The sequence below is a fragment of the Trifolium pratense genome, linkage group LG3 (genome assembly GCF_020283565.1).
Source record: "Trifolium pratense cultivar HEN17-A07 linkage group LG3, ARS_RC_1.1, whole genome shotgun sequence".
Classification (NCBI taxonomy): domain Eukaryota; kingdom Viridiplantae; phylum Streptophyta; class Magnoliopsida; order Fabales; family Fabaceae; genus Trifolium; species Trifolium pratense.
Window position 1 is genome coordinate 32897847 of NC_060061.1, and position 27097 is coordinate 32924943.

Consider the following 27097-nt stretch of genomic DNA (forward strand, 5'->3'; position numbering starts at 1 on the left):
TCAATCCTTAATCCTTTTTAGATTCATCTTCAAATTCGTTCAATCCCGAAAACATATCGTAGTATGACAAGATACTGAAATATGATAAGACGTTCACATAAAATTTATTGCATATTACTAATTTTCTTTTATAAAATTTGCTTGTTTCAGGTATCACTGCTTAGGAGATATATAATTTGGATATGTAATAGTAGCAGTAGATCAAGGGAAACTGTTTACAAGTAATGAGGTATTGTGAATTCATACTTTGCCAATTTATACAAGTAATGCCAATGTATCAACTTCAGCTTGTGTAAACCATGCTGCATATGATTCTTATGAAGTTGCGAGTCACAATGCTTATTTTTGTTCATTCTCGCGAGTGCAAAGGTCTTCATATAGTAGAGCCTTTTAGGAGTTTTGGAGGAAAACAATGTTGGAGGATCACCCTTTGATTTTCATCAGACAATGATTATACTAGGAGGTGTGATGTGCGTGTGCTGATGGACTTTGGGTGTAGCATCTAATTCATGATCTATAGCTATTTAAAAAGCTAAGCCAAAGTTAGAAAAAACCTAACATCATACATGATGCTATCCTCTAAGCCATAAGTAGAACGCAACCACTGCACAAACCAAAACCAAGAGCAATGCACTGCAGCCACTACAAGAACAAAAAATTCTTTAAAAAAAACCTCATCCTCTAAACATGACATAGCTGTAGAGATAAAACCACACCAGAAAAATCAACACACCCGATCCCAACAACGTGTTTTGAACCTGATAGAACCCAATAGAATTAAGCCTTAGTTAGCACATAGTTTTTCTATTTGTTAGTTCTATTTGTTGGTTTGGTTGAGTTCAAGAATGATTATTAGTTAGATCATAGATGCTAGTTTATCTTTAAGAAGCTTTATGTTTTTAATCTTATTTAGTTTGTGAAGCGTCATTGAGTTGTGTTACATGTGAGGTGTGTATGGTAGTAAGATTAGTAGATAAATTTTAATGAAGTATTAAATGCATTAAGGGACTTACTAGCATGATGTAGGTATTGAATGCATTATAGGGATTGCTTTGGTATTTCTTTAGTTGATTTATATGCTAAATGGAGATAATGTATGGGTGCACCGCTATTCTGTTATGAGTTCATTTATTTGACGAGCTTAAAAAAGAGATGCTATTATGTTATGGTTGAAGCAACTATTATCTTGTGGAATTATGTCATGGACTAAGACTAAGTCAATCAGTGCAGTTCCATTTGTTTTTGTTTTTCTTTTTAAGTATCCTAATATATACTTGTGTTTTTTTTTCTTCAGGTAACTAAATTAGAAGAGTCAAGAAATGGTAGACGTTCCGAGTCTAGCTAGCACTAATTAAGGATCATGAAGCAACATCACGTACCAGAGAATATTTAGTTGTTTTGTGAACTTATTTTGATGTAATGTTTTGTATGTTTAGCCATTTTACTAATGTTTATGCGTTAGTTTTTAAATGTTTGAACGACATAACTTTTTTATTCTTTTGGAGTTTCAAGTACTTGATGTGTGGATGTTCTCTCTATTGAATGAATTATATAAATGAGATTAAGTTATTGATATTTGTTTGTAACTTTTATTTAAGCCATTAAAAAGAATAAAATATTTTAGTAAAAAAAAGAATAAAATATGTTTTAAATTAATATTTAAAAATAAATAAAAATTTGCGACGGTTTTATAACCGTTGCAACCTCTGCTATTAAATCCAGTGTTTTGTGGGAAAAAACGTAGGGACGGTTTGCAACCGTTGCAACATCAATTGCGACGGTTGTTACGACGGTTTTTAGAACCGTTGCAAAGTTCACTTGCGACACACAAATCAGCAACGGTTTGACAACCGTCGCAAATGTACAATTGCAACAGTTTCAACTGTCGCAAATTGCAATTTTAACCATCGCAAAGCACTTATTTTCTTGTAGTGATTGAATTATAATAAGCGTGGTAGCGACAATTTTTCTCAATAGCTTGTTTGGCTCTATCAATTGCTTCATAAAGAAATCCCATTGTTGGTTTAACATCACCATCCACCAACTTCAAGACCTTGACAATCGGTTCAAATACCTTTAGTATTTCAGTTGCCTTATTCCAAAATTCTTTACTCATCACAATTTTCTTTGCTTCATATGCAGCTCCTCCTGATTTGTCTTTTCCATATTTAGAATTCTTGTATTCATCAGAATCAAACATAGCCTTCAAACCTTGCTTCTCTTTAACAATTGATTCAAGTTGCAAAAATTGTGTAGCAAAACGAGTGATCGCTGGACGAATAAGTTCTTTGCCATTTGTATATTTCTTCATCAAACTTACTGTCCAAATATGATTGTATATAAACAAAGTTACCTTTTTTGCTTCATCAAGCACTCTTTGGACATTTGACTTTTTCCCAATATCTTCTAAACACAAATCCAAACAATGAGCTGCACATGGAGACCAATAAAGAGTAGGTCTCTTTTCCATCAACTTTAAACCAGCTGCTTTCAATGCTGCCTCATTATCAGTGACAATTTGAACAACATATTATTCTCCCACCTCTTCAACCATTTTGTCAAGCAAGTTAAAGTAATACTCAGTGTTTCTACTGGTAACATCCGAGGCATCAATAGACCTTATGAACGCTGTTCCTCGACTACAATATACTAAAAAGTTCATGATATGCATGTGATTTATTCCATTTGTCCAACCATCACACATTATAGTCACCCCCCTCTCTTCCCAGAATGGTTTTAATGTATCTATATACTTTTGCATATCCTTACATTCTTCGTTCAAGTATATCTCTGAAATCTCATAAGGAGAAGGACATTTAACACCTGGACCTAACCTTGCAGCTTCGTTTAACAAGTTATGCAGCCAAGGAGAAGTGGTCAAGTTTATAGGCAAACGTTCATGTATTATCAATTTAGATAATGCCTTTGCTAACTTTTGCCGCGCATTTTTCAACACTCCTACATTAACCTTTGTTTGCTTCATACTCTTACTTCTCTCTAGATCAACATCTACATTTCGCATTCTTTGATTAAGATCCCTTCGTTGATGTCCAAATGAAGCTACACCTACACCACTACTACTACTACTGCCAATGCCACTTCCAGGAAATCTTTGTCCGTCTTGCCATTGTCTATGCGACCTCATGCTTTCATGTGTTGCTTGTCTAATAGCCTCCTCTTCCTCTAAATCTTCATGGTTTACATTGTTATCTCCTCTTAAAAGTGAGACAAATTCTTCCTTTCTTTTTCGTGAATCATTTTTCTTTGCCTTATTGTCTAATAAAAGCTGCATCATACTTTCCCTAATAATCTGTGTGACTCTACCACAACCTTTGACTTCTCCGGGAAAGTGTGCAATATGTTCCTTCAACCGAGTTATTCCACCGGTTATTACTCTGTCACAAAGTTTACATTGTATGGTGTTTCTATTTACGCCTTGTAGAATGTTAGCAAAATGCCAACCAATGTCATCACTCGGAGCACCTTGTGCTCTACCGATTGGAAATCGTTCTTCTTCTTCTTCTACCGGTAATTCTTCTCTTCGAGGCATTATTCAACCAACCTACAAATAGTTTATAGTTTAATTTAAAAAAATTACTCAAGTAAGTAAATTAATAAAGAATACTTTGATCTAATTTTTAGTATAATCAAAATCTAATTTAGTCTTATTATCTTAAGATTTTTAACTCTATTTATCTATTCACTAATCATTAGCCTTGTTTTGTGCCTTTTTTGTTACCACTTTTTTATAGTGGGTTGTTACCTAGCCTCCTTAAACATATCTTATGTTTTTGGTGACTATTATCAATAAATTATTGCTGATTAAAAAAAAAACCAATTTTAACCAAAAAAATCACTATCACTATTCACCACTACTCTTAAGTCAGTGAGAGACACAACTACCTCTCAACATTTTCACCCACCCCCCTCACACGCATTAAAAAAAAATCCCCAATTCCAATTTGTTTTCTTTCTTCCCATCTCAAATCTTTTTCATTTACAAACAACACAAATTCCAATTTGTTTTCTTTCTTCCCATCTCAAATCTTTTCCATTTACAAACAACACAATAGTTTACAAAAGGTTATTAGTTACCTGTTGGTGGGATGGAAGCACCGAAGCACAGCAGCAGCAGCTTGCAATCACGCACAGATCAAAGGAGAGGAAAGAAAGAAGCATGGACAGAGGAGAGGAAAGAACACAGGCTGTGAAATTGTTTGTGAGGAGAGGAAAGAAAGAAGCATGGACAGAGGAGAGGATTAGGAAAGAAAGAAGGAAGCACGTGAAATTGTGATAAGAAAGTAGAGAGGTACTCTGGTGTCTGGTCTGGTAAAAGTAAAAGTGTAAGATTCTGATTCTGTTCAACATTTTTTCTGCTTTTTCACGTTGGTAACGGTGTTTCGCGGCCGTAACGGCGTTTCGCGGCTGTAACGGCGTTTCGTATCGTTCGTAACGGCGTTTCGGCTGTGATTTTTTTTCTCACCTTTAAAACCTTAAAAAACGGTATAGGTCACTTGAAATAGCGTTTTGTAACGCCCGTTTTCACGGTACAGGACCGTTTTTTAAAACCTTGATTACAAGTTTATTAAATTTTATTCTATAGTATAAAAGATTCATCAAAAAAGAAAATGGTGGGAAAAATTTTCCCCCAAATCTACTAACTTCACTATTATAAAGCTTCCTGAGAATATTTAAATGCCGACCAAAAATGTGATTTTTAAATACCTACGAAAAGATTTAGTAAACTTGAAACAAAGCCCAAAAACAAATTATTACATCAATCAACATAAAAGCATAAGAAGCATTGTTCTCACTTTTACCTAGAAACCAAAACCACTAATTAAGGCACATAATTTGTTCCACAATAGATGATAAGCTCGACAAAGCTCCCCAAAACTAGGGTTGAGCATCAGACGAATACGAACGGGGTTCGATTCAAAAGTTGGCCATCTAAAATGAAACCGACGATGGAAAATGTGCATTCATTCCCAACGTGCAAGGCATCGGTTTGAGCTGGTGGCGAGTTGTGTTGAAGACGAGTTACGCGGGTGGGTTCAAGCAGTTTCATTAGAGGAAATACATATTTGATATGTTATTGAGACACATCAAGATTTACAGTATTTAATAAACCGTTAATATTGATGAGTCTCAATAACATATTAAATGATTTTCAATTTTTCTAAATTTTTCTATGGATGATCTATATTATATAAACTTTCAATCAAACGGTGGATTTTATAAAATTCGTATTCGTTATAATGTTATTCATGACTGGTCCATGTCATGGACCACTTGATGAATTGGTTCATATTAGAATTTACCCCTCTCTCTCTCTATGTGTGTGTGTGTGTATATATATACACACACTTAATTCTCCAATGTTCCATTCTCTAAGATCCTCTAAAAACCAACTCGTATACACACCCTAAAAATCAACTATAAAAGAAACATTTTTAAAAAAGTTACATGTCGACAATAATAAATTAGGAAAAATACGTTGTTTGAATGAAAATTTAGAGAGAAAGAAAACATACATGCCAAATCGACAACAAGTTTTCCATTGGAGAATCTTCCAGTTGAAAAATGACTCACAAAATCCCTTTCATATGGAAAGAAATTTGATTTAACTACTGTAATAATATTGTTGTTATTTCCGACATCAACAATAGAGTCTCCGAATATAAACAGAACAGGAACTATAGGTTCCCCTTTAGTTGAATTGATGATGGTTACAAAAAAAAAAGAACGAAAAGAAAATATGTCATGAGTTCTGGTGTGGGATTCCGTAGTTGGAGTTTGAAGCATGTATGTTTTGTTTATGTGTTGTGATGTTGTGTTTGCTACTCTTCATAGCGTTTATATAATGCATCAAGCATTTCTCCTTCTCCCAATAAACTTCATTTCTTCTGATATATAATTGAATACATTAAGTAGGTTGTTGTGTCTTACGGTTGTAGTGATGGTAGGTATTGTATGTGTTTCAACCTCTTCATAGCTTTATTAATAATGATGCATCAAGCACCTCTCCTTTTTTCAATAAACAACGGCCTCTGCTTCTCACAATAAATTTCATTGCTTCTAATAGGAGATTAATGGCTTATATATATATAGACTATAAATAGATATACATATTGGACGGGTCCGGGAAATCGTTAGTTTAATTTTTTAGAACCGGACTCAACTTTATTAATCCACCCTGAACTGAATTTGGTCATTTATTCACCTGAAACCCAACACAACCAGCCCACATCACCCCAACTTTATCTCAGTTTTTCGGGCGGGTTGTCTCCTTTTTCTCAACCCTACCCTAAAATGATATTATTACGAATATGGCAAAGACTCCTACTGTAGTAAGGCAAGTCAAATGACGAATTAATAAAAAAAAATTCTCTCTCTCTCTCTCTCTTACTTTCAAATTTCCTTTTCTTCTCTCTAAACCTTTTGGCCGCCACCCCAACACTAAAATTCAAATCATCATTGATACAATGTAACCACCTTGGACGGTGGTGCGACGAGCTCAACACTCTGCACCATCGCGAAACCGTCCTTCCGATGAGCCTCCACGTTCAAGGATCTGCGATTTTGGTTTTTACTAGATTTGGGTTGGTTGTTCTGGTATGGTATATTGTTGGCCAAATTTGGTGTGGTGACTACCTTCATGGAGTGGTTCTAGCGGCGGATCTCGATAGTCATGTGTGTTTTCTTTCTTTTTCGTGCTTTGTTTTTTCTTCTTCGTACTCATATTTTCGTTTAATGGGTTCTTCATAGAAAATTCAAAGTCGGATAAACACTGTTTTTCCTCTTTCAAAGGCAAACAAAGCCCATTGCTAAAAAAAACCTACATTTGACAACAGAAATTCTAAGTTTCAAATTTCATTCAACCCCATGAATCCAGATTCAAAATAAACCATAAACAAAGCCCATTGCCTACATTTTTTTTTATTAATTACCTTGGTGTTGGAGGCTGTAGATAGAGAAGGTAGTCGGGCTCCCGGAGAGAAGAAGAACTGAGGGGGGGGGGGGGGGGGGGGGGTAGAGGTGGCTGACGGTGGTTGGGATTGATGGTACGTGTTTGGATTTGGATTTGAGACGGTTCGGTGAGAGAAGTGTAACCTCGGCTGACGGTGGTTGGGATTGATGGTACGTATTTGGATTTGAGACGGTTCGGTGAGAGAAGTGTAAATGCATGTGGAGTGACATAAATGATAGCTTTGATTAGCATCCATCTTACCCAAATGAATATTATGTTCCTTTCCAATGCTTTGTGTCAGAGCAGGTTGTAGGAGACTGAGCAGGTTAAACAGAGAAGAGAGTAATTGAAGAAGGAGAGTGTTTAACCAAAGGATTTTTCAGAGACCCCTATAGAGAGTATGGAAGAAAAAACGTGTGGTGTGCAGTGTTCCAAGGTTGAATGCTTCAATGAAAATATTATAAAAATAAATAAATAAATAAAAATAAGTGACAATAAAATAATATAAATTGGTGGGGTCAAATATGCATTGTTTATTGAATTTGCCATTGGAGTAAAACTCGTCAAACTTACTTATGAGTTGCTTAGGTCCTATGTGGCAATTTGGACCCACAAAAAACAACTCAAGCAACTCATGTTAAATTCTCCCATTGTAGATGCTCTTAGCCTATGCATATTCGGATATTCTGACAAACCAAATCTAAAACCATTTATATGGATTTGGATACATAACTATAACGAGTAGTCATCCTACTTAAGTAGTACTTCCTCCGTAACGTTTTATAAGCAAATTTTACATTTTTAGGTTTATTGTATATTTAATGTATTTGAACTATATTATGATTTAGATACATTAATTATGCAATGAACCTAAAAATGTGAAATTTGCATTTAAAGTGTTACGGAGGGAGTAGTAAAAATGATAAATTTTCGTACACAGGAAGTATTTTTTTTTTTTCGTGCTTGGTTATTATGTTTCGCTCTGTTGTTTTCCTGCGAATTCTTGTTTCTTTTTCCGTCCTGTTTCGTGCTTGTTGTTGTTTCGTTCTTGTTCTGGTCCTTTGGTTGTTCTTCGCGGTGGTGATCCTCCTTTGGTCCTTTGTTTCCAGTCAGAACTCATCGCACCACCGTCATGTTTCTGTTGCTCTATTTCAGTTATCTATTCATCGTTATTAGAGGTTGTGTTTTGGGTTTTGTGTCTCCGACGAATTTTATGTTTATGTGTGTGTGTGTTTTGGATATGAGAATGAGGAGATTTAGTTCTTGGCCTCTTTGTTATTGTTCTTTGTGGTGGTGTCTCTAGTCGGTTGTGGTTCGGTTGCTGTCGCGTGTGAGTTGGTTTGTCAGATATCTGAATTGCTGATTGTTTTGTAAATCTGTTGAGATTTGCAGGATTCATGGTCTTTGGTTGAACCTCTACCACAACGGTGTCGATTGATTTGTAATCCTCGGTTGTTGTTGCGTGTGGTTGGTTATCTGGGTATCTGATTCTTTGATTGTTCTAAATCTGTTGAGATTTGCAGGAGTCTTTGTCTCTAGTTGACCTCTACCGCCTAGTGGTGACTGTTTCCTTGGGTCGTGTCTGTTTTTTAGGTGTTTGGTTGTGGTTGTTTCGACACTACACCCTCGTGGTGGGGTCTCTGTCGGTTTGCTGTCATTTAGAGGGTTTTGGAGTGTATACTAGCTTCAAGTTGGGACTTGTCTGACTATGTTATGTTTCTACCATTGTCTTTCGACCAGAGGTGGGAATAGGCTTGGTTGAGCCAGACTTTATCAAGTCTGAGTTTGACCTGTCAAAAAATCGAAGGCATGGGCCTGACATGTGGCCTATCATATGCTTAATTTTTAGGCCTGGATTTGACCTTTTGAGAGCCTGATGTGGCTTGTTAGTCTGTTTTAAAACCTATTTCATATGAACATATTTAAATAAATAATTATATTTATTTTTAAATATACTTATGAATTAATAAATCAGTGTTCATTTTGATATTTAACATGATATTTTAGAGAATTTGACTATATATGTCATCGTATTTTAATTCTAGTTTATAATAATACATTTATATATGTTAAAAACTAATGTGGATTAATAAACTTAAACTACTTAAAAAGTTAATATATCTATAATTTAATCAAAATACATATTTTAATATATAAATAATAATCGTAGTAAAAATAGTATTCATATTAATTTAAATAGCTAGGTGGCCTCAAAGACTTTTTTAATGGTATGTGGCCTGACCTTTTTAGCTAAATAGGCTTATAAAAAATCATTGGTCTGCTCTATTTAAAGACATAGGCTGACCTGGCCTAGGCCTACGTAGGCTAGTTCATAGGCACCAGTAGGCCGGCCTGGCCTGGCCTATTCCCACCCTTTGCCTCACGGAGCTGTTATTTGGATTCTTGGTCGATCACTTTTGATTCGAGATTGGGAGTTGGTTTCTAGTGACAACTTTTTGGGCTGGGTTGTCTTCACTGGTGGCATGGAAACTTTAGGGTGCCTTCATAATTATGGGATTAGGAGGAAGACCTTGATTAGGTGGGGTTTTGTTCTTGATTATGAGATTAGGAGGAAGACTTAGTTTATGTGGGGTTTTGTTTTTTGGTGTTTATTTTCGATGTCCGCATATATATAGCACTGTTATTATGTACTTCCTTCTTTACCAGTCTTTATTCGTCTTGTGCAGAGATCAAATTATTAATATATTTGCCATTAAAAGAAAAAGAATCAAATGACGAATTTTTGGCCCTATATTATTTTCCACCAACGAACCAAACAAAAATGAAATGACTCCATCTTTCTTCTAAGTTAATGATATCCACGTGCATCCAACAAAAAAGATTTCCTTCATACTTGTTGCGAGAAGCAGCAATTGAAAAAACACATGGTAAAAAAAAAAAGAGTTTAATTGTTGTGTACCGTCGGTGTAAATTATTTTTACACATACATCTAATGACGCGTTGCCACATCATTTAATGAATGTGACACATCATTTGTTTTTAATGACCATACATGATGTGTCGGTTTATTATTGGACGCATGTGCAAAATAACTTTACACCGATGGTGCGTATAAATTAAATTCAAAAAAAAAACACACGCATGGTTATAAGTTAAGATGTTCAATATCTCTAAAACAAAATGCATAACAAAGCTTAAAGAGAATCTGATATGACTCCCCTACTAGCCAACGTTGCACGTGTTGGCAATTTTGCTAATAACAACTCCATAAAAAATGTCAACCTTAGATAGCACATGATTCAACTAAAGTCTTTACAAAAACTATCCACCTCTGTCAATCCTCCCCACCGCTAACCGGTTGCACATAATGTGAGCAACTGTGCTAACGCAAAATAGAGGTTAAAAATAGAGAATTATGGATTCAAATATGCACTCTAGTATTGAAGTGTGTTTGCAACTTAATTAATTTTACAACAACCAATTCTAGAGATTATTGAGCCACATCACACTACTACTGGAAAATAATGGAATTAGATTAAGTGCAGTTGAGAACCGTCTGTTCAAGATCAAACAGTTTCAACCTTAAAATAGTTTTTTTTTTAATTTTTGGTCAATATAAAATTTTGTTATCATATCGAAACCGTCAATTAAGATTAGATAGTCGAAAATTTGTTGACGACATGATTGTAGCATAGCACTTTTCGAATTCACTGAGATAACAGAATAAAAAGCAAATGAGAAACCTTAACCGTCCAAATGAGCATCACACACTTTGGGTGATATAGGAAACAAACATAATGCTAGCTAGCTATAGTGTCACTACTGTAGTGCTTCCTGTCAAATGTGGAATGTGTTCAAACATATCTTCCCACAATTATAAAGAGCACTTGCCTTCCATGAGTTGATCATTTCACTTTATTAACTTTCTAAATTGTTCTTCTATTGTCAAGAAGATTCTCCCTTTTCATCACTGTCTTGTGACTTAATTCATAATTCACAATAGTCAATTAAAGGAAGGAACATGAACATCACATGTAGTTGACTTCTTAGAAAATGTTTTACATAAATTATGTTCATTGTAAGAAAACCAAGGGAACACCAATTTTGTGTGTCATGGACAAGACGAAAAATTAACATAACATTATAATATATTAACAATTTGCTTATAAAAAAACGCCAATTTAGAATTAGATTAAAGGTATCAAAGCCACTCCCATCGTTGCTAAAACAACCTTATTTTTTTAAAATACAATAAAATTGGTATCCTATACGTGCAACTATAGAGATTAATCTCTCAAATTTTATAAGATTCAAATGGTTGACAAACTTTTCTTTTAAGAGTTTTAACCATGTTGCATATTCAAGTCAGATATCAAAATGTATATTTTTAGTTGTTACATTTTGAGACTTTAATTTATATCTTGCACAAAAATATACAAAAAAGTTTCTAAAAGTCTATCTTGCAACTTACTTCTCGTTCAAAACATAGTTTCTCACTGCAGCTAGTTATATACTCCCTCCGTCCCATTTTAAATGACCTTTTTTTTTACTTTGATTTGTTCCAAAATAAATGACCTATACAACTTTCAAAGTCATTTTCCCAATTTTACCCTTTATGTGAGCTCATGTTTATGTGTGACATACTCAACCAATTTAATCATTACTACTAGTAATGAAAAAGGTAAAGACAGTTTAGTAATTGTACAACTCTCTCTTTTATTTATGCATTTTTCTTAAAGTGTGTGGAATGGTCAAATGAGTCATTTAAAATGGGACCGAGGGAGTAATTTGTTAGTCGTATTACAAGTTTCACCAACGCATGGATAAATTATTTTATTAATTGAGTTGAAAAAAATATTTTGGACTATTTTCTTTTTAAAGTATATTTAGTAGTTTTGTAAAAAAAAAAGTATATTTAGTAGTATAAATACTATTATTTTTTTTTTTGAAAACTTGGTATCCGACCTTAGGACCGACTAATTCAAGAGGACCAATCTCACCGCCCACTTGCGGGGGCCCATTTAAAGCCAGAGTTTTTTTGCTCTGTATGGACTTAGCCCACCGAAATTGGCACCAGTGGGAATCGAACATGAGACCTTGAGAGGAGCATACTCCAAGGGCCCAAACCAACACCACTCGACCAACCCCAAGTGGGTTTAAATACTACTTTTTTTAACTAAATAAATACATTTTTTTCTAAGTATTCTAATGACTAAAAATTTACCTCTTAAAATGAATAAGTGAGAGATCATGATTTTAAACATCAATCCTATAATATCTCTACTAATTGAACTATGCTTACAAAAACAATAAATACAATTATTTTTTGATCAAATGGTATAATGACTAGAGAATTGTACAAGGTTCGAACATAGTATAATATAGGATAGGAGTATGCGATAGTACATTATTCTTCACAAGGAAAAAATAGAAAAAAAAGAATATTATTTGATCCACACACACAGTCCATCCACCATACCGATTCCAATTTCCAACAACGGATGGTCCCTGTGATTCCAATAACCAGTACACGTCAACTCATTATCCTAGTCACCAACTCAACCGGTTATATCACCCACTTTTCGACACGTGTCAGTCACTACTCCATTCGCGCTAGGGTTTGACTCAGCGCAAACGTCTTTTCGCCGCCTGCTTCGTTCCCCAAACTTTTTGCCCAAAAATCATTTCTCAAACAAAAATAAACAGATTCGTTTTTTCGTTACACTATTTATCATTTTTGTCATTTTCATTTCCATTTTTTAATCATATAAAAATCAATCAAATACTTCAACTTCTCCCTCGAAAATTCTTCCACGTTTTTTTCCTTTCTCTCAAATTTGCTGTTACAGTGTTACTGTCACAAAAAAAAAAATGGAATCCAATCATAAACAATGGAGCTTCCAAAACCCTAGCTTTCTTCCGCCGCCTTTTCCTTTATCTACACTATGAAATCAAACTTTTCTGTAAGTATCTCTTTTTTTTTTTTTAATTAATTAATTAATCAATTGATTAATTAATATTATCACCTCTAAAGTTTTTTTCATTTTATTTGGACGCTTTATGCTTCTAGGTTCAATTTCTCGTTGATTCTCAATTTCTAAAATTTTCTCATCAAATCTTCAATCTTTCATCTATTCCGAGTAAGCTGATATCAGTGATATGTAAATTCATTTCTTATTGTAATCCCCAAAAAAATTCATTTCTTATTTGTTTTTTCCTTCTATTTTTTGGGAATTTTGTGATTTGTTATTTTTTTGTTAGATATGGCTAGACAACAAGTAGATTTGTTGTTTGTTTTTGAATTTGTGTTCATTCTTGTTAATTTGTTGTAGATTTTGATTTTGGTGTTGTGTGTTCATATTAGTGATTTTATGATTTTGTTTGTAACATGGATCATGAATATGTGTATTAGCAAGCACAATTATTGAGTTTTCGACGGTTGAGAGGAATTTGAAATTGGAAAAAGCTTTCAGCTGGTTTGGGACTAGTTGAGGGATAGTGTCTTTTTGTCTGTTCACAAATGGCTGAAGATAGTCCACGTCTTGGAGGGTTTTCAGCTGGTCTGGCTGTTATATTGAATGACGAGGATAGTAAGAAGAATTTGCCGAAAACTCGACTTCTTTCTTGCTGTGATGATTTGGGTGAACAGTCTGTGGAAAGAACGCTAGAATATGTGTTTGGTCTTCCCAACAGATCATTAAGTTCGTTGGATGGTCCGGTTGACAGCAGTTTTATTCGTTCTGTCATTAGGAATCTTTTTTCAAGATATAATGCAAATTCGGGTGATTCTTCTAGTGAAAAAGATATGATATGTAGACCAGATGTTGTAGGCTTAGAAGAATACACCATATGCGGTGATATTAAAATTGTCAAACCACCTTTTCTTATAGAGAGCTTGGAAATGTTCAGTAGTGTCCGGGCTAATACATGTGTTTGGAAAGGAAAATGGATGTATGAAGTTATGTTAGAAACATCTGGCATACAGCAGATTGGTTGGGCCACTAATTCTTGCCCTTTCACTGACCATAAAGGTGTTGGCGATGATGAGGATTCATATGCCTATGATGGTAGACGAGTTAGCAAGTGGAACAATGATGCTGAGACATATGGTCAGTCATGGGTTGTTGGTGATGTCATTGGATGTTGCATAGATTTGGAACGAGATGAAATAGTATTCTACAGGAATGGCATTTCACTTGGGGTGGCTTTCCAAGGTGTTCGAAAAATGGGTCCTGGTTTTGGTTATCATCCAGCAATCTCTCTCTCCCAGGGTGAAAGATGTGAATTGAACTTTGGGGCTCGACCCTTCAAGTACCCAATTGAAGGCTACCATCCTCTCCAGACTCCTCCCTCCAAGAGCTACTTTGTCACGCGATTGCTACAGTGCTGGTCAAGGCTGTTGGACATGCATTCAGTGGAACGAGCTGAACATTCTTTAGCTCAGAAATTGAGAAGAGCAAAAAGGTTTGTTTCATTGGAAGAAATATTTCGTCCTGTCTCGTATGCTATATGTGAGGAATTATTCTGTATACTTGAAGATGATGTTGGACATGCAGAGTATATGGTTTGGGGTCCATTGTTGTCCTTCATGTTTGAAGTTTTTGAATTGCATGCACCCCATGACTATTCAAGCTTGGATAAAGTAGTTGAAGTACTGCTACAATTTCAAGGATCACATGTGCTGTTTGAAAACATCATAAACGCCCTTTCATGCGGTTGTAAAGTGGCACAACTAGTTCTAACTGAATGTCCTTACTCTGGATCATATTCTTACCTTGCATTGGCATGTCATCTACTAAGACGGGAGGAACTTATGGTGCTTTGGTGGAAATCACCAGATTTTGATTTTCTGTTTGAAGGTTTTATGTCGCAAAAAACTCCAAACAAGCAGGATCTTGAGTCCATGATACCCACTGTTTGGTGGCCCGGTTCATGTGAAGATACATGTTGTGAAAGTAACATGATGTTGGCAACCACAGCTTTGTCTGAATCAATCAGCAAGGTATATTATTTTTCCCAGTGACCTATCCGCATTTTTAGTTATTATAACTGATGTGAATTTTTTGCATACTGTTGAAAGGGAAAAAGATAAGAGAGTACAAGAGACATATGGTGAATACCGTGTTTCCAAGAGTATCACGGACATTCTATTATATAACCGATTCTACAATTACGAGCATTAATTACAAAAGGAATAGTATGTACTATGGATTATGCAATGCTTAGTATGCTAATAAGAATATTCTAGAATATATTTACAATAATATTAAATATCAACAAATACATGATCAAAATTATCCATGGCATTGCTATGATTGATGCAGTAGTGCAATGGTAGTAAGTAACAGGTGAGTGCTTTTAAAGTTAAAATAAAGAGTAACATATTTTTCTTTTATTGTACCTAGATGGAGTCTTCTGTTTTGCTCAAGACATGTTTTTGTTCAGTCATACTGCATCTTATTACTGCCCCTCCTATATTGGTTAATGGATGTAGTAACTGGTAACATGTCTTTTATGCATAAAGCTTGCTGAAAATTATAGAAAATAGGACAACTTTACCACTGAGTATTATGTCAAACTTATCAACTTAAGATGACTTTTTGATCTAACCCGCTGATCTAATAAGTATAGTAAAGAGAATTTTACGTATTTCCTTGTGATTTTCATTCAGTTGTTATTCTTGTTCATTATGATGTTACTTTCACTTTCAAGTCATAATCTTCTCCATTATATTTCCATGTGATCATAGCATGAGACTAAGGATTAGGAGTTAGGCGTTATGGTAAACATTCTGTCATTGGAGTTTTCCATAAATTAAAAGTTTTTTTTTAATTTGCCAAATACTTCCTCTCATTTTTATCATATAGATAATTTGCTCATTATTTAACAATATAATGGAAATTATATTGTTGTTTCTTTGAATTTTTAAGAATAACATTTCTTTCTTATTTGAGGGTAATATTCTGCAAACAATTTTGCCCTCTTGGATGCTTCTTTCATAGCTTACTTAAATTTTCTGAGTATACCTCTTCCACTTGTAGATTGAGGAGAAGCATCGGGACCTCTGTCGCTTAGTTATACAATTTATACCTCCTACAACACCTCCCCAATTACCTGGAGCAGTATTTAGGACGTTTTTACAAAACCTTCTACTGAAGAACAGAGGGGCAGAAAGAAATGTCCCACCACCTGGAGTTTCTAGCAATACGGTTCTTGTTTCAATTTATACAGTTGTGCTCCATTTTCTATCTGAAGGATTTGCCTTGGGTGATATCTGTGGCTGGTTAAAGAGCTACAAAGCAGATGTTGGTTTCCTTCATAGAGGCGGTCAACAAAGTTTTCCCATACAATTGTTTTTAAAAAATGATCCTCATAGAACTGATATTTCCAGGCTTGGGGGATCCTATACCCATTTATCAAAGCTACACTCTGCAATTGATCATGAAAGGGAAGTAGTTCAATGGGATGAAGGTTGCTTGGATAATGAAGAAATCAGAGTGACTCATTCAACCAGACAGAAGCCGTGCTGTTGTTCTAGTTATGATGCTGAATTTTCAAGGAATCTGAAGGTTCCAGCTAAATACCTGGCCAAAGGGTCTCGGGCCCACTGTAGCTCTATTCCAGAAAGACCTGCTCATGTTGCTGCTGAATGCAGTGATGGAAGTTTGAATGATGAGATAACAGATAAACCAAGTTCCAGTGATCAATCTGAACCCGAGTATGGTTACCGCCAAGTGCACCATCTGAAATCTGTACCAAAGGATACTGATATGTTTATGGATACGCTACAAGAAGAAGAGTTACTCGATGCTTTGTTGTGGCTGTATCAAGTTGGTCTTGCTCCAAATTTTAAGCAGGTGAGATCATGCTGGCAAAATTTGTTGTGATATCACAGACACAGAGAAGAAAGCACATTCGAAGGAGATAATGCTAACATCTTTTTTCTCTCCAAAAAATACCCTTAACAACTGTTAATTATTAAATGAAAGCTGCTTGCATAGGGAAGATGAATTTCTAGCTATAACAAAACTCACTAAAGAATAAGAGGCACACAGAATTTCAATAATTAATACACTTATAAAATGGCGATTAGGGGACCTGCATTGTCGGTGTAAATTAGTTTTACATTGTTGTTTAATAAGAATTGAGTATTTAACAATTATTTTTCAAAAGCAGTTACAATATAGGCTTATATGGCAATATGATGGGTTTTTATTGGATGACAATGTAAAACCAATGCATCTTCATTAAAGTCTATAAAATGTACTATGTTGCTTATATTTAGGAACAAAAAAGAAAAACTAACTATCCTATAAATAGGATCGAAGGGCGGCATGTTTTGATGGATAGTAACTTGAATTTCTCAGAAGCTCCTCAACTTTTTTTGAAGGTAGAGAAAGGAAATTTTAAAGGAGTTGTTGTCAAATAAGAGGCCTGTATATTAGATGTCCCCGAATCCATAATAATTGGTTTCACTCTGCTAGGGCTAATTTAATTTTTTAAGGTCAATACTCATTCAAAATATTTTTCAAAATGAATTTAAAACTAAGCTCGAGACTTTGTGAGTGTTCGTATCAGCTTATTTTGTTTGAAAACAGCTTATAGTTAAAATCCTTCCTATTGTACTTTGAAAAAAGGACAATTTTATCCCAAATTAATCAAAACCAAACATGCATTTGAAGTCTTAGCTCCAATTAAATCACACCGACCTCCCTCTAGGTTTGCTTAAATTACACTCACATAGTTTAGAAATGTCTGATTTTTCATTTGTCTTTGGTTTTTCACCTGCATGGGGTGGTATATTTGTAACATAAGGGAAGGTTTTCGAAATTCATGAACCGGCAACGGCAGGAGAACAATATACTCTTTTACCTTTTCTATAGTTATTATCTTTATAACTTAGTTATTGCAATTGTGATATGATGATGCCTATGCATGTGCTAGAAAAAACCATTTTCTTTCTTAAATCAGATGAGAGGAAGAGAATTATATTGCTAAACAAACTTTAATGTAAAAATTCTACAAGCATGATTTGCATGATACAGTTTTCATCTAAAGGTGAATTTTATGAAAAATGATGATACCTAAGTTATTTGTTTATAATAGTGTAATTTTAATTTTTGTATGCATTGGTATCAATTAATCCTAACCTAGTGGTAAGATAATCTTCCTCTAGTGTTTGAGACCTCTACTCTGCTCGTCCTCGTGTTAGTTGGTGTGGTTTTTGAAATTTTCAATCATGTAATTGATTTTGAATATCATTGAATGTTATTCTTTCTATTTTTGCAGTCATCGTACTACATGACTCATCAGGTACAATCAATCTCCATGTTGGAGGAAGTTGATAAACAAATAAAGGAGCGAGCTTGTGGTGAAAAATTGAAGCATTTGAAAGAAACTCGTAATGAGTATAGAGAAGAGGTTATTGATTGTGTTAGGCATTGTGCTTGGTAAGATGACCATATGAAGTAGCTTTTTTTCTTTTCAAGCACCTTCCTTATGGTATTAGATTGAAATTTTCAGTAGCAGTGGTTAATTATAAGTTTATGTTCTCAACTTCTACTTATCTCGTTGTTAACCAGGTTTTATGAGATGATATTTGATATAAAGTTTGATTGTATTCTTACTTTTGATTTTCAATATTTTTGCTTACAGGTATCGTATCTCTCTGTTATCTCGATGGAAGCAACGAGGAATGTATGCAATGTGCATGTGGGTTGTCCAGTTGCTACTGGTTCTTAGCAATATGGATTCCGTATTTATCTACACCCCTGAATATTATCTGGAAGCTTTGGTAAATAAGCATTTTCCATTAGTTTAGATTTAGCAATAGTTTTGATTCAATTATCCATCATAGATTTTAGATCGGGAATCACATATTTTGTTGGACTCATATATAATTAAGTGCATATTAATTCATCTATTACTATTTCTTCCCTCGTTTCCTATAACTGTGGGGTAAAAATAACCCTGGTACTAACATTTGTCTCTCATACAGGTTGATTGCTTTCATGTCTTGCGGAAAAGTGATCCTCCATTTGTTCCGTCCACAATTTTGATCAAGCGTGGACTTGTTTCATTTGTATGTTCCACCATTTCTGCTTCATTTTTTATGTTTGACTTGTTCTGGGAGTAAATGTATACTTTATATTTATTTATTTATTTCTGGGTTTCGGGGTGAATGAGATTTTAATCTTCAGAACTGTGAGGAATTGTTTGTGTTATTCAAATATATATTTAGGTCTTATATGATGTCTTTATAGTTTTTTTTTTAAGGAAATATGATGTCTTTATAGTTGCATCTAGAAATACTTGCAGCTTTTAACATAGTTGCATCTAGAAATACTTTGGTAATTTGGTAATTTGGTACTTTGGTAATTTGGTCATTCAATCCTTCTGTGTTGTTTTCTTGCAGTTGCATATCTGTTTTATTTCAATTATTAAGTCATTGGATAGTGAATGATTCTGTTCATTTGTTAGTTATGGATAGAGAGCAATAACTCTCTTTATAGGAGCCAGGATCTGTCACAGAAGGAAGTACTTTCCTCTGTGAATCCTCATTCTCATGATATATAATACAATCAACAATTCTTTCTTTGGTTTTTAATTTACTGCCTGACTGTTCGTCGTAAATCTAATTCCTAATGCAGCCCCTTTGAAATCCTCAAGCTCCCTCTTAGATTAAGTCTTTTTTCTGAAGCTCCCTCTGTGTACCCTGATGAGTGCCTTATATGCGAGCTTAGAGTTAGTTCCTTTCATTACTTGCATTGTCTTGCTTCTACCGCTTTATGTAATTCTTTGTTGGGTGCATCCTAAGTTGTTGACTAGTTTTTGCTGATAAGTCTCACCAGATTGGAATAAGTAAAGACACATTTTGTTCAAAAGTGGATGTTGTACAAGCCATGATGTTGAATTTACCTTCTTACATATGAATATTACAAAATAATCTGTCATTTGTATAGCAGTATGCCTGATGTCTATAAACTTGCCTTAGCAAGGTTTTGAGTGTTTCTAGTATCTGTTCTAAGTTATTATGCTTGCATATCATTTTCACCAGGTCACTTTTGTAGTTACTCATTTCAATGATCCAAGGATATCAAGTGCGGATCTCAGGGATCTTCTTCTGCAGTCTATATCCGTCCTGGTGCAGTACAAGGAGTATTTGGCAATTTTTGAGAGCAACGAGGCAGCCAACCAAAGGTTGCCAAAAGCTTTATTATCAGCATTTGATAACAGATCTTGGATCCCGGTGACAAACATACTTCTGCGATTATGCAAGGGTTCTGGTTTTAGTTTTTCAAAGAATGGAGAATCATCTTCATCATCAATTCTTTTCCAAGTATGTATCAACTGGTTTTTTGTTACCAAGTAATATTTGTTTGGATTGATGTCTCACCAGAGCGAATTTTTCCCTTTGACTCTTGATGCAATGCAGAGGTTGCTAAAAGAAGCTTGCATAAATGATGAAGCATTATTTTCATCTTTTCTAAACCGTCTATTTAATACACTTAGCTGGGCCATGACAGAATTTTCAGTTTCTGTTCGAGAAATGCAAGAGAAGTACCAGGTATGATTTTTTTTGTCCTTGATTGGATCTGGTTCTTGGTTTTCTTTCCGCCTTCTTATTCTGGCAGCTTTAAGTTAGAAATCTGTAGCTGGAAAGTAATAGTCCGATGTATGCTACATGTGGTCTGGGATTTAAGTTTTAAATACTCACTCCTTTATCAACTTTTTTTAATTCTTTGTATGGTGGTTTGGAAGATATCTTGCATGAATACTATTGAATTTGTTTCTATTATCATAATGATTGCTGGTCAAATTTATATTTTACTGGTATTTTACTTTGATATATGTGTAGTTATTTCCACTGATTTATTCTCTATACACTTATTTCACAGGTAATGGAGTTTCAACAAAGGAAATGTGGTGTCATATTTGATCTTTCATGTAATCTTGCAAGGATTTTGGAGTTCTGCACTCATGAGATTCCTCAAGCATTCCTGTCTGGTCCAGAAACAAACCTAAGGAGGTTAACTGAGTTGATTGTATTTATCTTGAATCATACTACTTCTTCAGCCGATGCGGAGTTCTTTGACTTGTAAGTTACAAGCATGCGACTTAAACTTAAGTTTATAGACCAAAAGTTTTATTTATTTATTTTAAATTATTGTTTATCCATCTTCCATATATGGATTGCTTCCTGGCCTCCTGGGAGACTGATAGTCCAACTTTACTATCTCCAAAAACGACCCTTAAAAGATTCTCCTTAAGAATTTGGAACCATGTGGTTTTGTTGAAAATAGTTTCCGTCAATGGTATTTTTGAGACGTTGCATTTCTTTTATATTCAATTTCAGGTCCCTTAGACGGCATAACCAATCTTCAGAAAAAGTAAATCGAGGCATGATATTGGCACCTCTCGTAGGGATCATGTTAAATTTATTGGATGCTACTAAGTTGGTTGAGTATCAAGAGAACAATGATCTTGTGGATGTTTTTCTAAGCATGAATTGTGCAGAGACTGTTCTTTATGGTTTCCAATATCTTGTGGATTATAACTGGGTTAGTTGTTCTACCCGTCTATGTTTTTGATTCCTAAGTACTCCCTCCGTCCCATAATATAACCAAAAAAAATATTTCCACACTTATTAAGAAATAAAATATGATAATTTCAAGAATGACTTTTTGTGTTTTTGTTGAAATAAATTTCATGGGAAGGTGTAAAAAGAGTTTTTATTGGTTATTGATTATGGGGAAAAGAAGATAGAGAGTAAATTAGGTAAAAGTCTATCTTGATAATGAAAAAAGTTGGTTTTTTTGCTTATAATTTGGGACATGAAAATGTAATTTTTTTTGCTTATAGTATGGGACGGAGGGAGTACTTAGAATGCCTTTGTATGTAGAACACCTAAGTCGATGCAAAACACACGTTATTCTACATTTTTAAAATTCCAATTGGTCTAATTTGCTTTTTTCGATTTGAACTTGGTGCTACTATATGCTAAATTACTGAAAACCCAACCTGGAAAGTTCAGCTCTCATTCCCACACATATTCAAGGAGACATTAGTTCTGAGAATACTAGAATTTACATTATGAATCACATTGATCTTTTATTGGTACAAATCCTTCACATTTTCTGGACTTGTATCATGTTATTAAACACGGATATCTTGTTTGCTTTGCGACCAATATAGTTTTAGCAATTTGTTGAAAAAATAGCAGATGTCTTATTTGGAATTTCAAATGATTAGTGTTGTCAAAAATATAGCAATTTTTTTCCTGTTCATGTCAGGATTCCAGTTTTCACAATCTTCAAAGATTTAAATATACTCTAGTTTGTTGGAGTGAGGTTTATACTGTGAAACTAATCGTGTTTATCATCATTTTGCTGTTTCATTTCCCAGGATGGATCATGCCGAGGGGAAGCATACATGGGAAAGTATAAGGAGCTAGAAAATTTTCTGACCTTCCTTGCTTGCCGCACTATGTCTGAACATGATGAAGTGGAAAGCGTTGTAGATACGACGGACCTGGATGATAACTTATGCTGCATATGTTACGCTTGTGAAGCAGATGCCCAGATTGCACCTTGTTTACATAGGTCTTGTTATGGCTGTGTAAGTAGGCATCTTTTGAACTGTCAAAGATGTTTCTTTTGCAATGCTACAGTAACAAATGTTAGCAGAATTAACGAGAAGACAGGCTAAGGAGCTCATATTTTGTGGTTTGCTTTGTTCCTGTTTCACGAGAGTTGGTCGGAAACAGATTATTTGCCTATTTATGAATTTCGTATTTGAGAAACGGCAAGAGCTGGAGGAAAGCAGAACAAGGGAAAACGATGGGAAAAGTAATGAAAGTGAGAGGGAGGCTGGGAGAGGGGGTAGTTCATAGTTGGGTAAGAATTAATCTGTTCGAGGTGGTTAAGTTATTCATACGGGCTAGAAACCGCCTTCTGGGAATTAAGAATTTTGTAGGGTATGTAATGTTAGAGGGTATTGTGCTGTAAATATGCGATGTAAATGGCAAGTAAAATCTTTATAGTTTCTGTTTCGGCAAGACAACTTTACTATAGATTGGCTTGGATGGCCACAACATCAAACTCAGCTGTAGAACAATATGGTTAGATTAGATGCATGGGGATTGATTTTCAGATGGCTGGTACAGTTATCATCGAAAACATTTGCCTTGTGACAAATGCTATGTGGGCATGCAGTACTAATTTAAGTTAGTGGGGGATCACATAGCTTTGTTGATCACATTAAAAATTATATTCAAAAGGTATAATAATGCTTTCCAAGCCACAGAATAGGGGTATTCAGTAAGTGGCTGTGGTTTGCTAAGAAATTGTTTAGCAAATGCTTCTAATACAATGCATTTTCACTGAATGCTAGAAATATTGTAGATTCAAATATTGCATATTATTCTTTTGTACTGATAATAAGATCATTTACATTTTAAATTTCAGCCAAGTACACCCTCTATTCAATAAAAAAGTTTTACATGTTACTGTTTGTTTTTTTCAGCAAGATACATGCTACCGTTGTTCGTAAGTACACCAATGTAAAGTTTCAGGGATCTAACATATATTTAATCTTTAGAAATATGATGTATTTTTTATTTTTTATAAATCAGTTACAACTTATTATATTTTTATTTTTTATAATTACTATTTTATTTTGCCTCTATCCTATGTGACCATCAAATTCAAACTCTAATGACTTTAGTTTTGGAAAAAGGTGAGAAGAAGGAAAAGTAAATGAAGGTTGAAATTTAAGAAATTAGTATATGTGATAATTTTTAAGCGGAGCTTATTTGTTGAAAATTTAAGACTGGTGCTAGAGCCTAGAAAGCAAAAACACGGGTTGAGCTACATGAGTTATTCAATAAATTTTGAATGTGAATTTTTCCTTGTAAAAAAAAAAAAAACTTTGCTTTTGTAATTGTTATGTATAACTGTTTTGTAACTACTTTTCATTATCTTTGTTAAAAATTTGGCTAAAGTATGTATTTTTTTCGCTTTTTCATTTAAAATTTTGCTTGCAAAGTATATGGCATGGAAAAGCTTCGCGCGAGTTGGCTAAGCACCGCTTCAACCACACTTACGGCTTCGCATGAGTTGGCTAAGCACCACTAAGCACCGTTTCAACCACACTGCAAAATAAATAAACATCGACCATTACCCAAGATTTGATATGCAGTGGAGAAAGGAGATTGTTCTTGATATGCGAGTAAAATCGAAAGTCGGAATGAGTTTAGACGATTTAACTCCTTATAAAATGAGTAAAATCACTTAAACTCACGTGTTTTCATCTAAAGATTCAAAAACTTTAAAAAAGTTTAATCAATCCAAAAATTCAATTTTTCTTCAATGATTCTAAAAAGATAATGTTTGCATAAAAGGGGATGGAGGGGATTAGGGGGGGTGGGGGGTGGGGGGGGGTGATCAGTGCATTTTGGCACATAATTTCTAGTATTATAATTTAGCATATTAGTAGTCTTTCTACAATAATATCGAGTTTTTATTATGTTTCTAAGTTTTGGGTCACAATTGAGCCTTAATGAATTTATTTGACCAATTTTCGTATTTAATGACATATTGACACATTCTCATTGCACAGACCATAACTTGAGCTACGGATATCGGATTGAGGCGCGGGAAGATGTGTTGGAAAGCTAAGATAAAGAGCTACGACTTTCATGTTGATGTCGAAATCCAGTTCAGAGCGAAAAGGAGTCGTTTATTCACATTTATGTTCCAGACTTAGTGATAATAATGTAATTTCGGGTTAAACTTCTAATTTTCGGCCCGATACTTTTAGAGCCCGTTTCCCATGTATTATAAAAGCCAAAAAACGCAGCCTAGGGTTCATTATGCAGAGTTGACGTAAAATAGAAAAGAGAGGCTGTTACTTTCTCATGGAGAACTAGCAACCCTAGGTTGATTCATTGGTATATGGAAACTTCGTTCATGTGTTCTTGAGGTTCGGATTCTAATTATAATTTTGTTTACATGTCTATGCTGTCTTATATCATTTCATGTCTCTTTATTCTGTATGAATTTCATTGCTAATGATGCTTAATTATTTTGTGATGGGTTTATGCCGTTGAGATTATTCGAATTAGTTTTCCGCTTGTTTAAATTAATTTGAATAGAATTGATATAAGCTTTTGCGCTTACCAAAAGGGCTGGCTGAATTTTGTAATGATATCAACTGTGTTCTAATGGCGCTTGTTCATTACCCATGGTTGGTTGAACACATTCTTTGCTTAATCGAATGAATTCCTACGAACCTGATTATCGCTTGTTTAATTAGTTTAGTAACCAGCCAAGCATAGACCTTTGAATGAATATATCAGTAACCTATGATGGATATATAATGAACGAAGTTTGCCTAAACCAATGGATTGATCGTCTTTTTTTATCAATTGAATTTCAAATACTCTTTCAATCTAAAAACCAAAACCCCATCTAATTGTGTTATTCATTGTTCTTATTTTTACTAATTATTAAATTAGAGGTCCTTGTGAGACGACCAAGGTTAACTCCCTTGTACTATATTTTATAAAACTTATTTTTGACCGCGTACGACAGCGATCAAATTGGCGCCGTTGCCGGGGATCTCTGATTAGGATTAGTAAAATTTAGAACCAACTAACTTTACTAACACTTTAATATCTCAGATTGATCCGAAATTTGGTCCACAAATCCGAAAAAAATCAAGGAACAAAACTTTCGTATCTTTGATACGAAAATTGAGACTGAAATTGCGAAATTCCTTCGTTTAGATCACTTTTTATTTGTTTTGAATTTTCCATATATTTAAAAAAATCCCAAAAAATTATATTTAGATTTGTTTGATTTTTAGAGATTTTAGGTGTTCTTTTTAATTTTTTTTTAGATTTTTTTGATTCGTTTTTTATTTTTCTCTTCATTTTATTTAGACAAAAAAAAAACAATAAAAAAATGGGAGATTCATCGGACCAGTTGGCTTATATCATAAATTGCTTGGATGCAAGAAAACAACAATCTTGCTATCAAAATTATATTCCAACTGTGATGTGTACTATTTGTTCTTCGAGTTTTCATATTAGTGATGATTGTCCTACATTTTTAGATACTTTTTGTGGTGAGACGCAATTTGTAGGTAATTTTCAAGGACAATACTATCAAGAACAAAATTTATATCCTGCTGAGCAGTCTATTTGGTCATATCCACAGTTTCAGCAAATTGATTCATTGGTGGTTGAGCCACAACCTAGTTTGGAAGAATTGATAAAGCAGATGGCTGAAAATAATAAGCAAATGGATGAATGGATGCAATCCTCTCTTCAAAGTTTAGCAGTCCAAGTTGAGCAAATAGTCTCCAATGCCCATCTAATTCAAGAGAAGAAGATGTTGCATGATGATGTACAACCTGCTGCACTCTTAGAGGTAATGCAATGTGATACAAGTGTTGATGAAACTCCAGGTGAGCCCATTGAAACAATACTTGTTTCTGTTGATGAACACAAAATAAGCAACATAAATTCAAGTGAATGCATGGAAGAGATCACACCACAAAATTCCTTCGAATCTGATATAGATGAATTATATACTTCGCTTAAAGTAGATAGGTCTTTTGAAATTTTTGCTTCTAAATGTGATGTTTGTAATGTTTGTTGTGAGATCAATGCAGCCATTGTAAGTGAAGAAATTTTGATGCCGACAACCACTTATGCAGAAATTCAAAAGAATTCAATAACAATTGAATTTGACACTACAAGTGTGGATGTTAGCCGCAAGCAACCATTGCCCATAGCGGAAAAATTGTTTATGGAACCTCTGATTAAGCCACGCAACATGCAGTTGTCCTTCACTATTTATCCATCTCTTCCACCTATTTTATCCGACTCACCAGTTAACTGTGGATTTTGTGATTCCCGTGCTTTTGTTATTGCAGGTCCACCATATACATTGGCTATTCCTCCTAAGCCACCAGATTTTTTACTAAAGGGCAAGTCCACTTGCCACTTGCTTCTTCCTGTTACGTGTATTCGTAGTGTGGAACGACCTCCTCCAAAACCACCAGACATGAAAGCTACACCTTAGCCCTCGGGTGTGTTCCTTCCTTTTCTTTATGCTTATTGTTATACATTGCAGACAATGTCTGTTTTAAGTGTGGGGG

The 27097-nt window shown here is 34.5% G+C and overlaps 1 protein-coding gene and 1 long non-coding RNA gene across 4 annotated transcripts; both read left to right on the forward strand.

Annotated features, from left to right (window-relative positions):
* Positions 1–1522, forward strand: LOC123912707. Its single transcript, XR_006811452.1, has 2 exons — positions 1–229; positions 1295–1522. It is a non-coding gene; the product is annotated as an uncharacterized LOC123912707 (long non-coding RNA).
* Positions 1523–12456: 10934 nt separating this feature from the next.
* On the forward strand, positions 12457–23433 carry LOC123917395 (E3 ubiquitin-protein ligase RKP). Of its 3 annotated transcripts, XM_045969095.1 has the most exons (12): positions 12603–12894; positions 13002–13071; positions 13344–14933; positions 15973–16788; positions 18221–18381; positions 18587–18725; positions 18930–19013; positions 19989–20270; positions 20367–20498; positions 20830–21029; positions 21288–21492; positions 22337–23433. In XM_045969095.1, the coding sequence occupies exons 3-12, from the start codon at positions 13452–13454 to the stop codon at positions 22637–22639; spliced, it is 3804 nt and encodes a 1267-aa protein (XP_045825051.1). In that variant the 5' UTR covers positions 12603–12894; positions 13002–13071; positions 13344–13451; the 3' UTR covers positions 22640–23433. The 3 variants fall into 3 exon arrangements, with proteins under 3 accessions (XP_045825052.1, XP_045825053.1, XP_045825051.1); XM_045969096.1 differs by lacking the exon at positions 13002–13071 and having other exon boundaries at positions 12457–12894; XM_045969097.1 differs by lacking the exons at positions 13002–13071; positions 15973–16788 and having other exon boundaries at positions 12602–12894.
* The last annotated feature ends 3664 nt before the right edge of the window (positions 23434–27097 follow it).

Excerpts from the sequence above, each read along its gene's own strand:
- LOC123917395 (XM_045969096.1), top strand. The coding sequence starts at position 13,452 with ATGGCTGAAGATAGTCCACGTCTTGGAGGGTTTTCAGCTGGTCTGGCT. Across the intron at positions 18,726-18,929 it reads AATATTATCTGGAAGCTTTG|GTTGATTGCTTTCATGTCTT; the intron begins GTAAATAAGCAT and ends TCTCTCATACAG. Across the intron at positions 20,271-20,366 it reads CATCATCAATTCTTTTCCAA|AGGTTGCTAAAAGAAGCTTG; the intron begins GTATGTATCAAC and ends GATGCAATGCAG.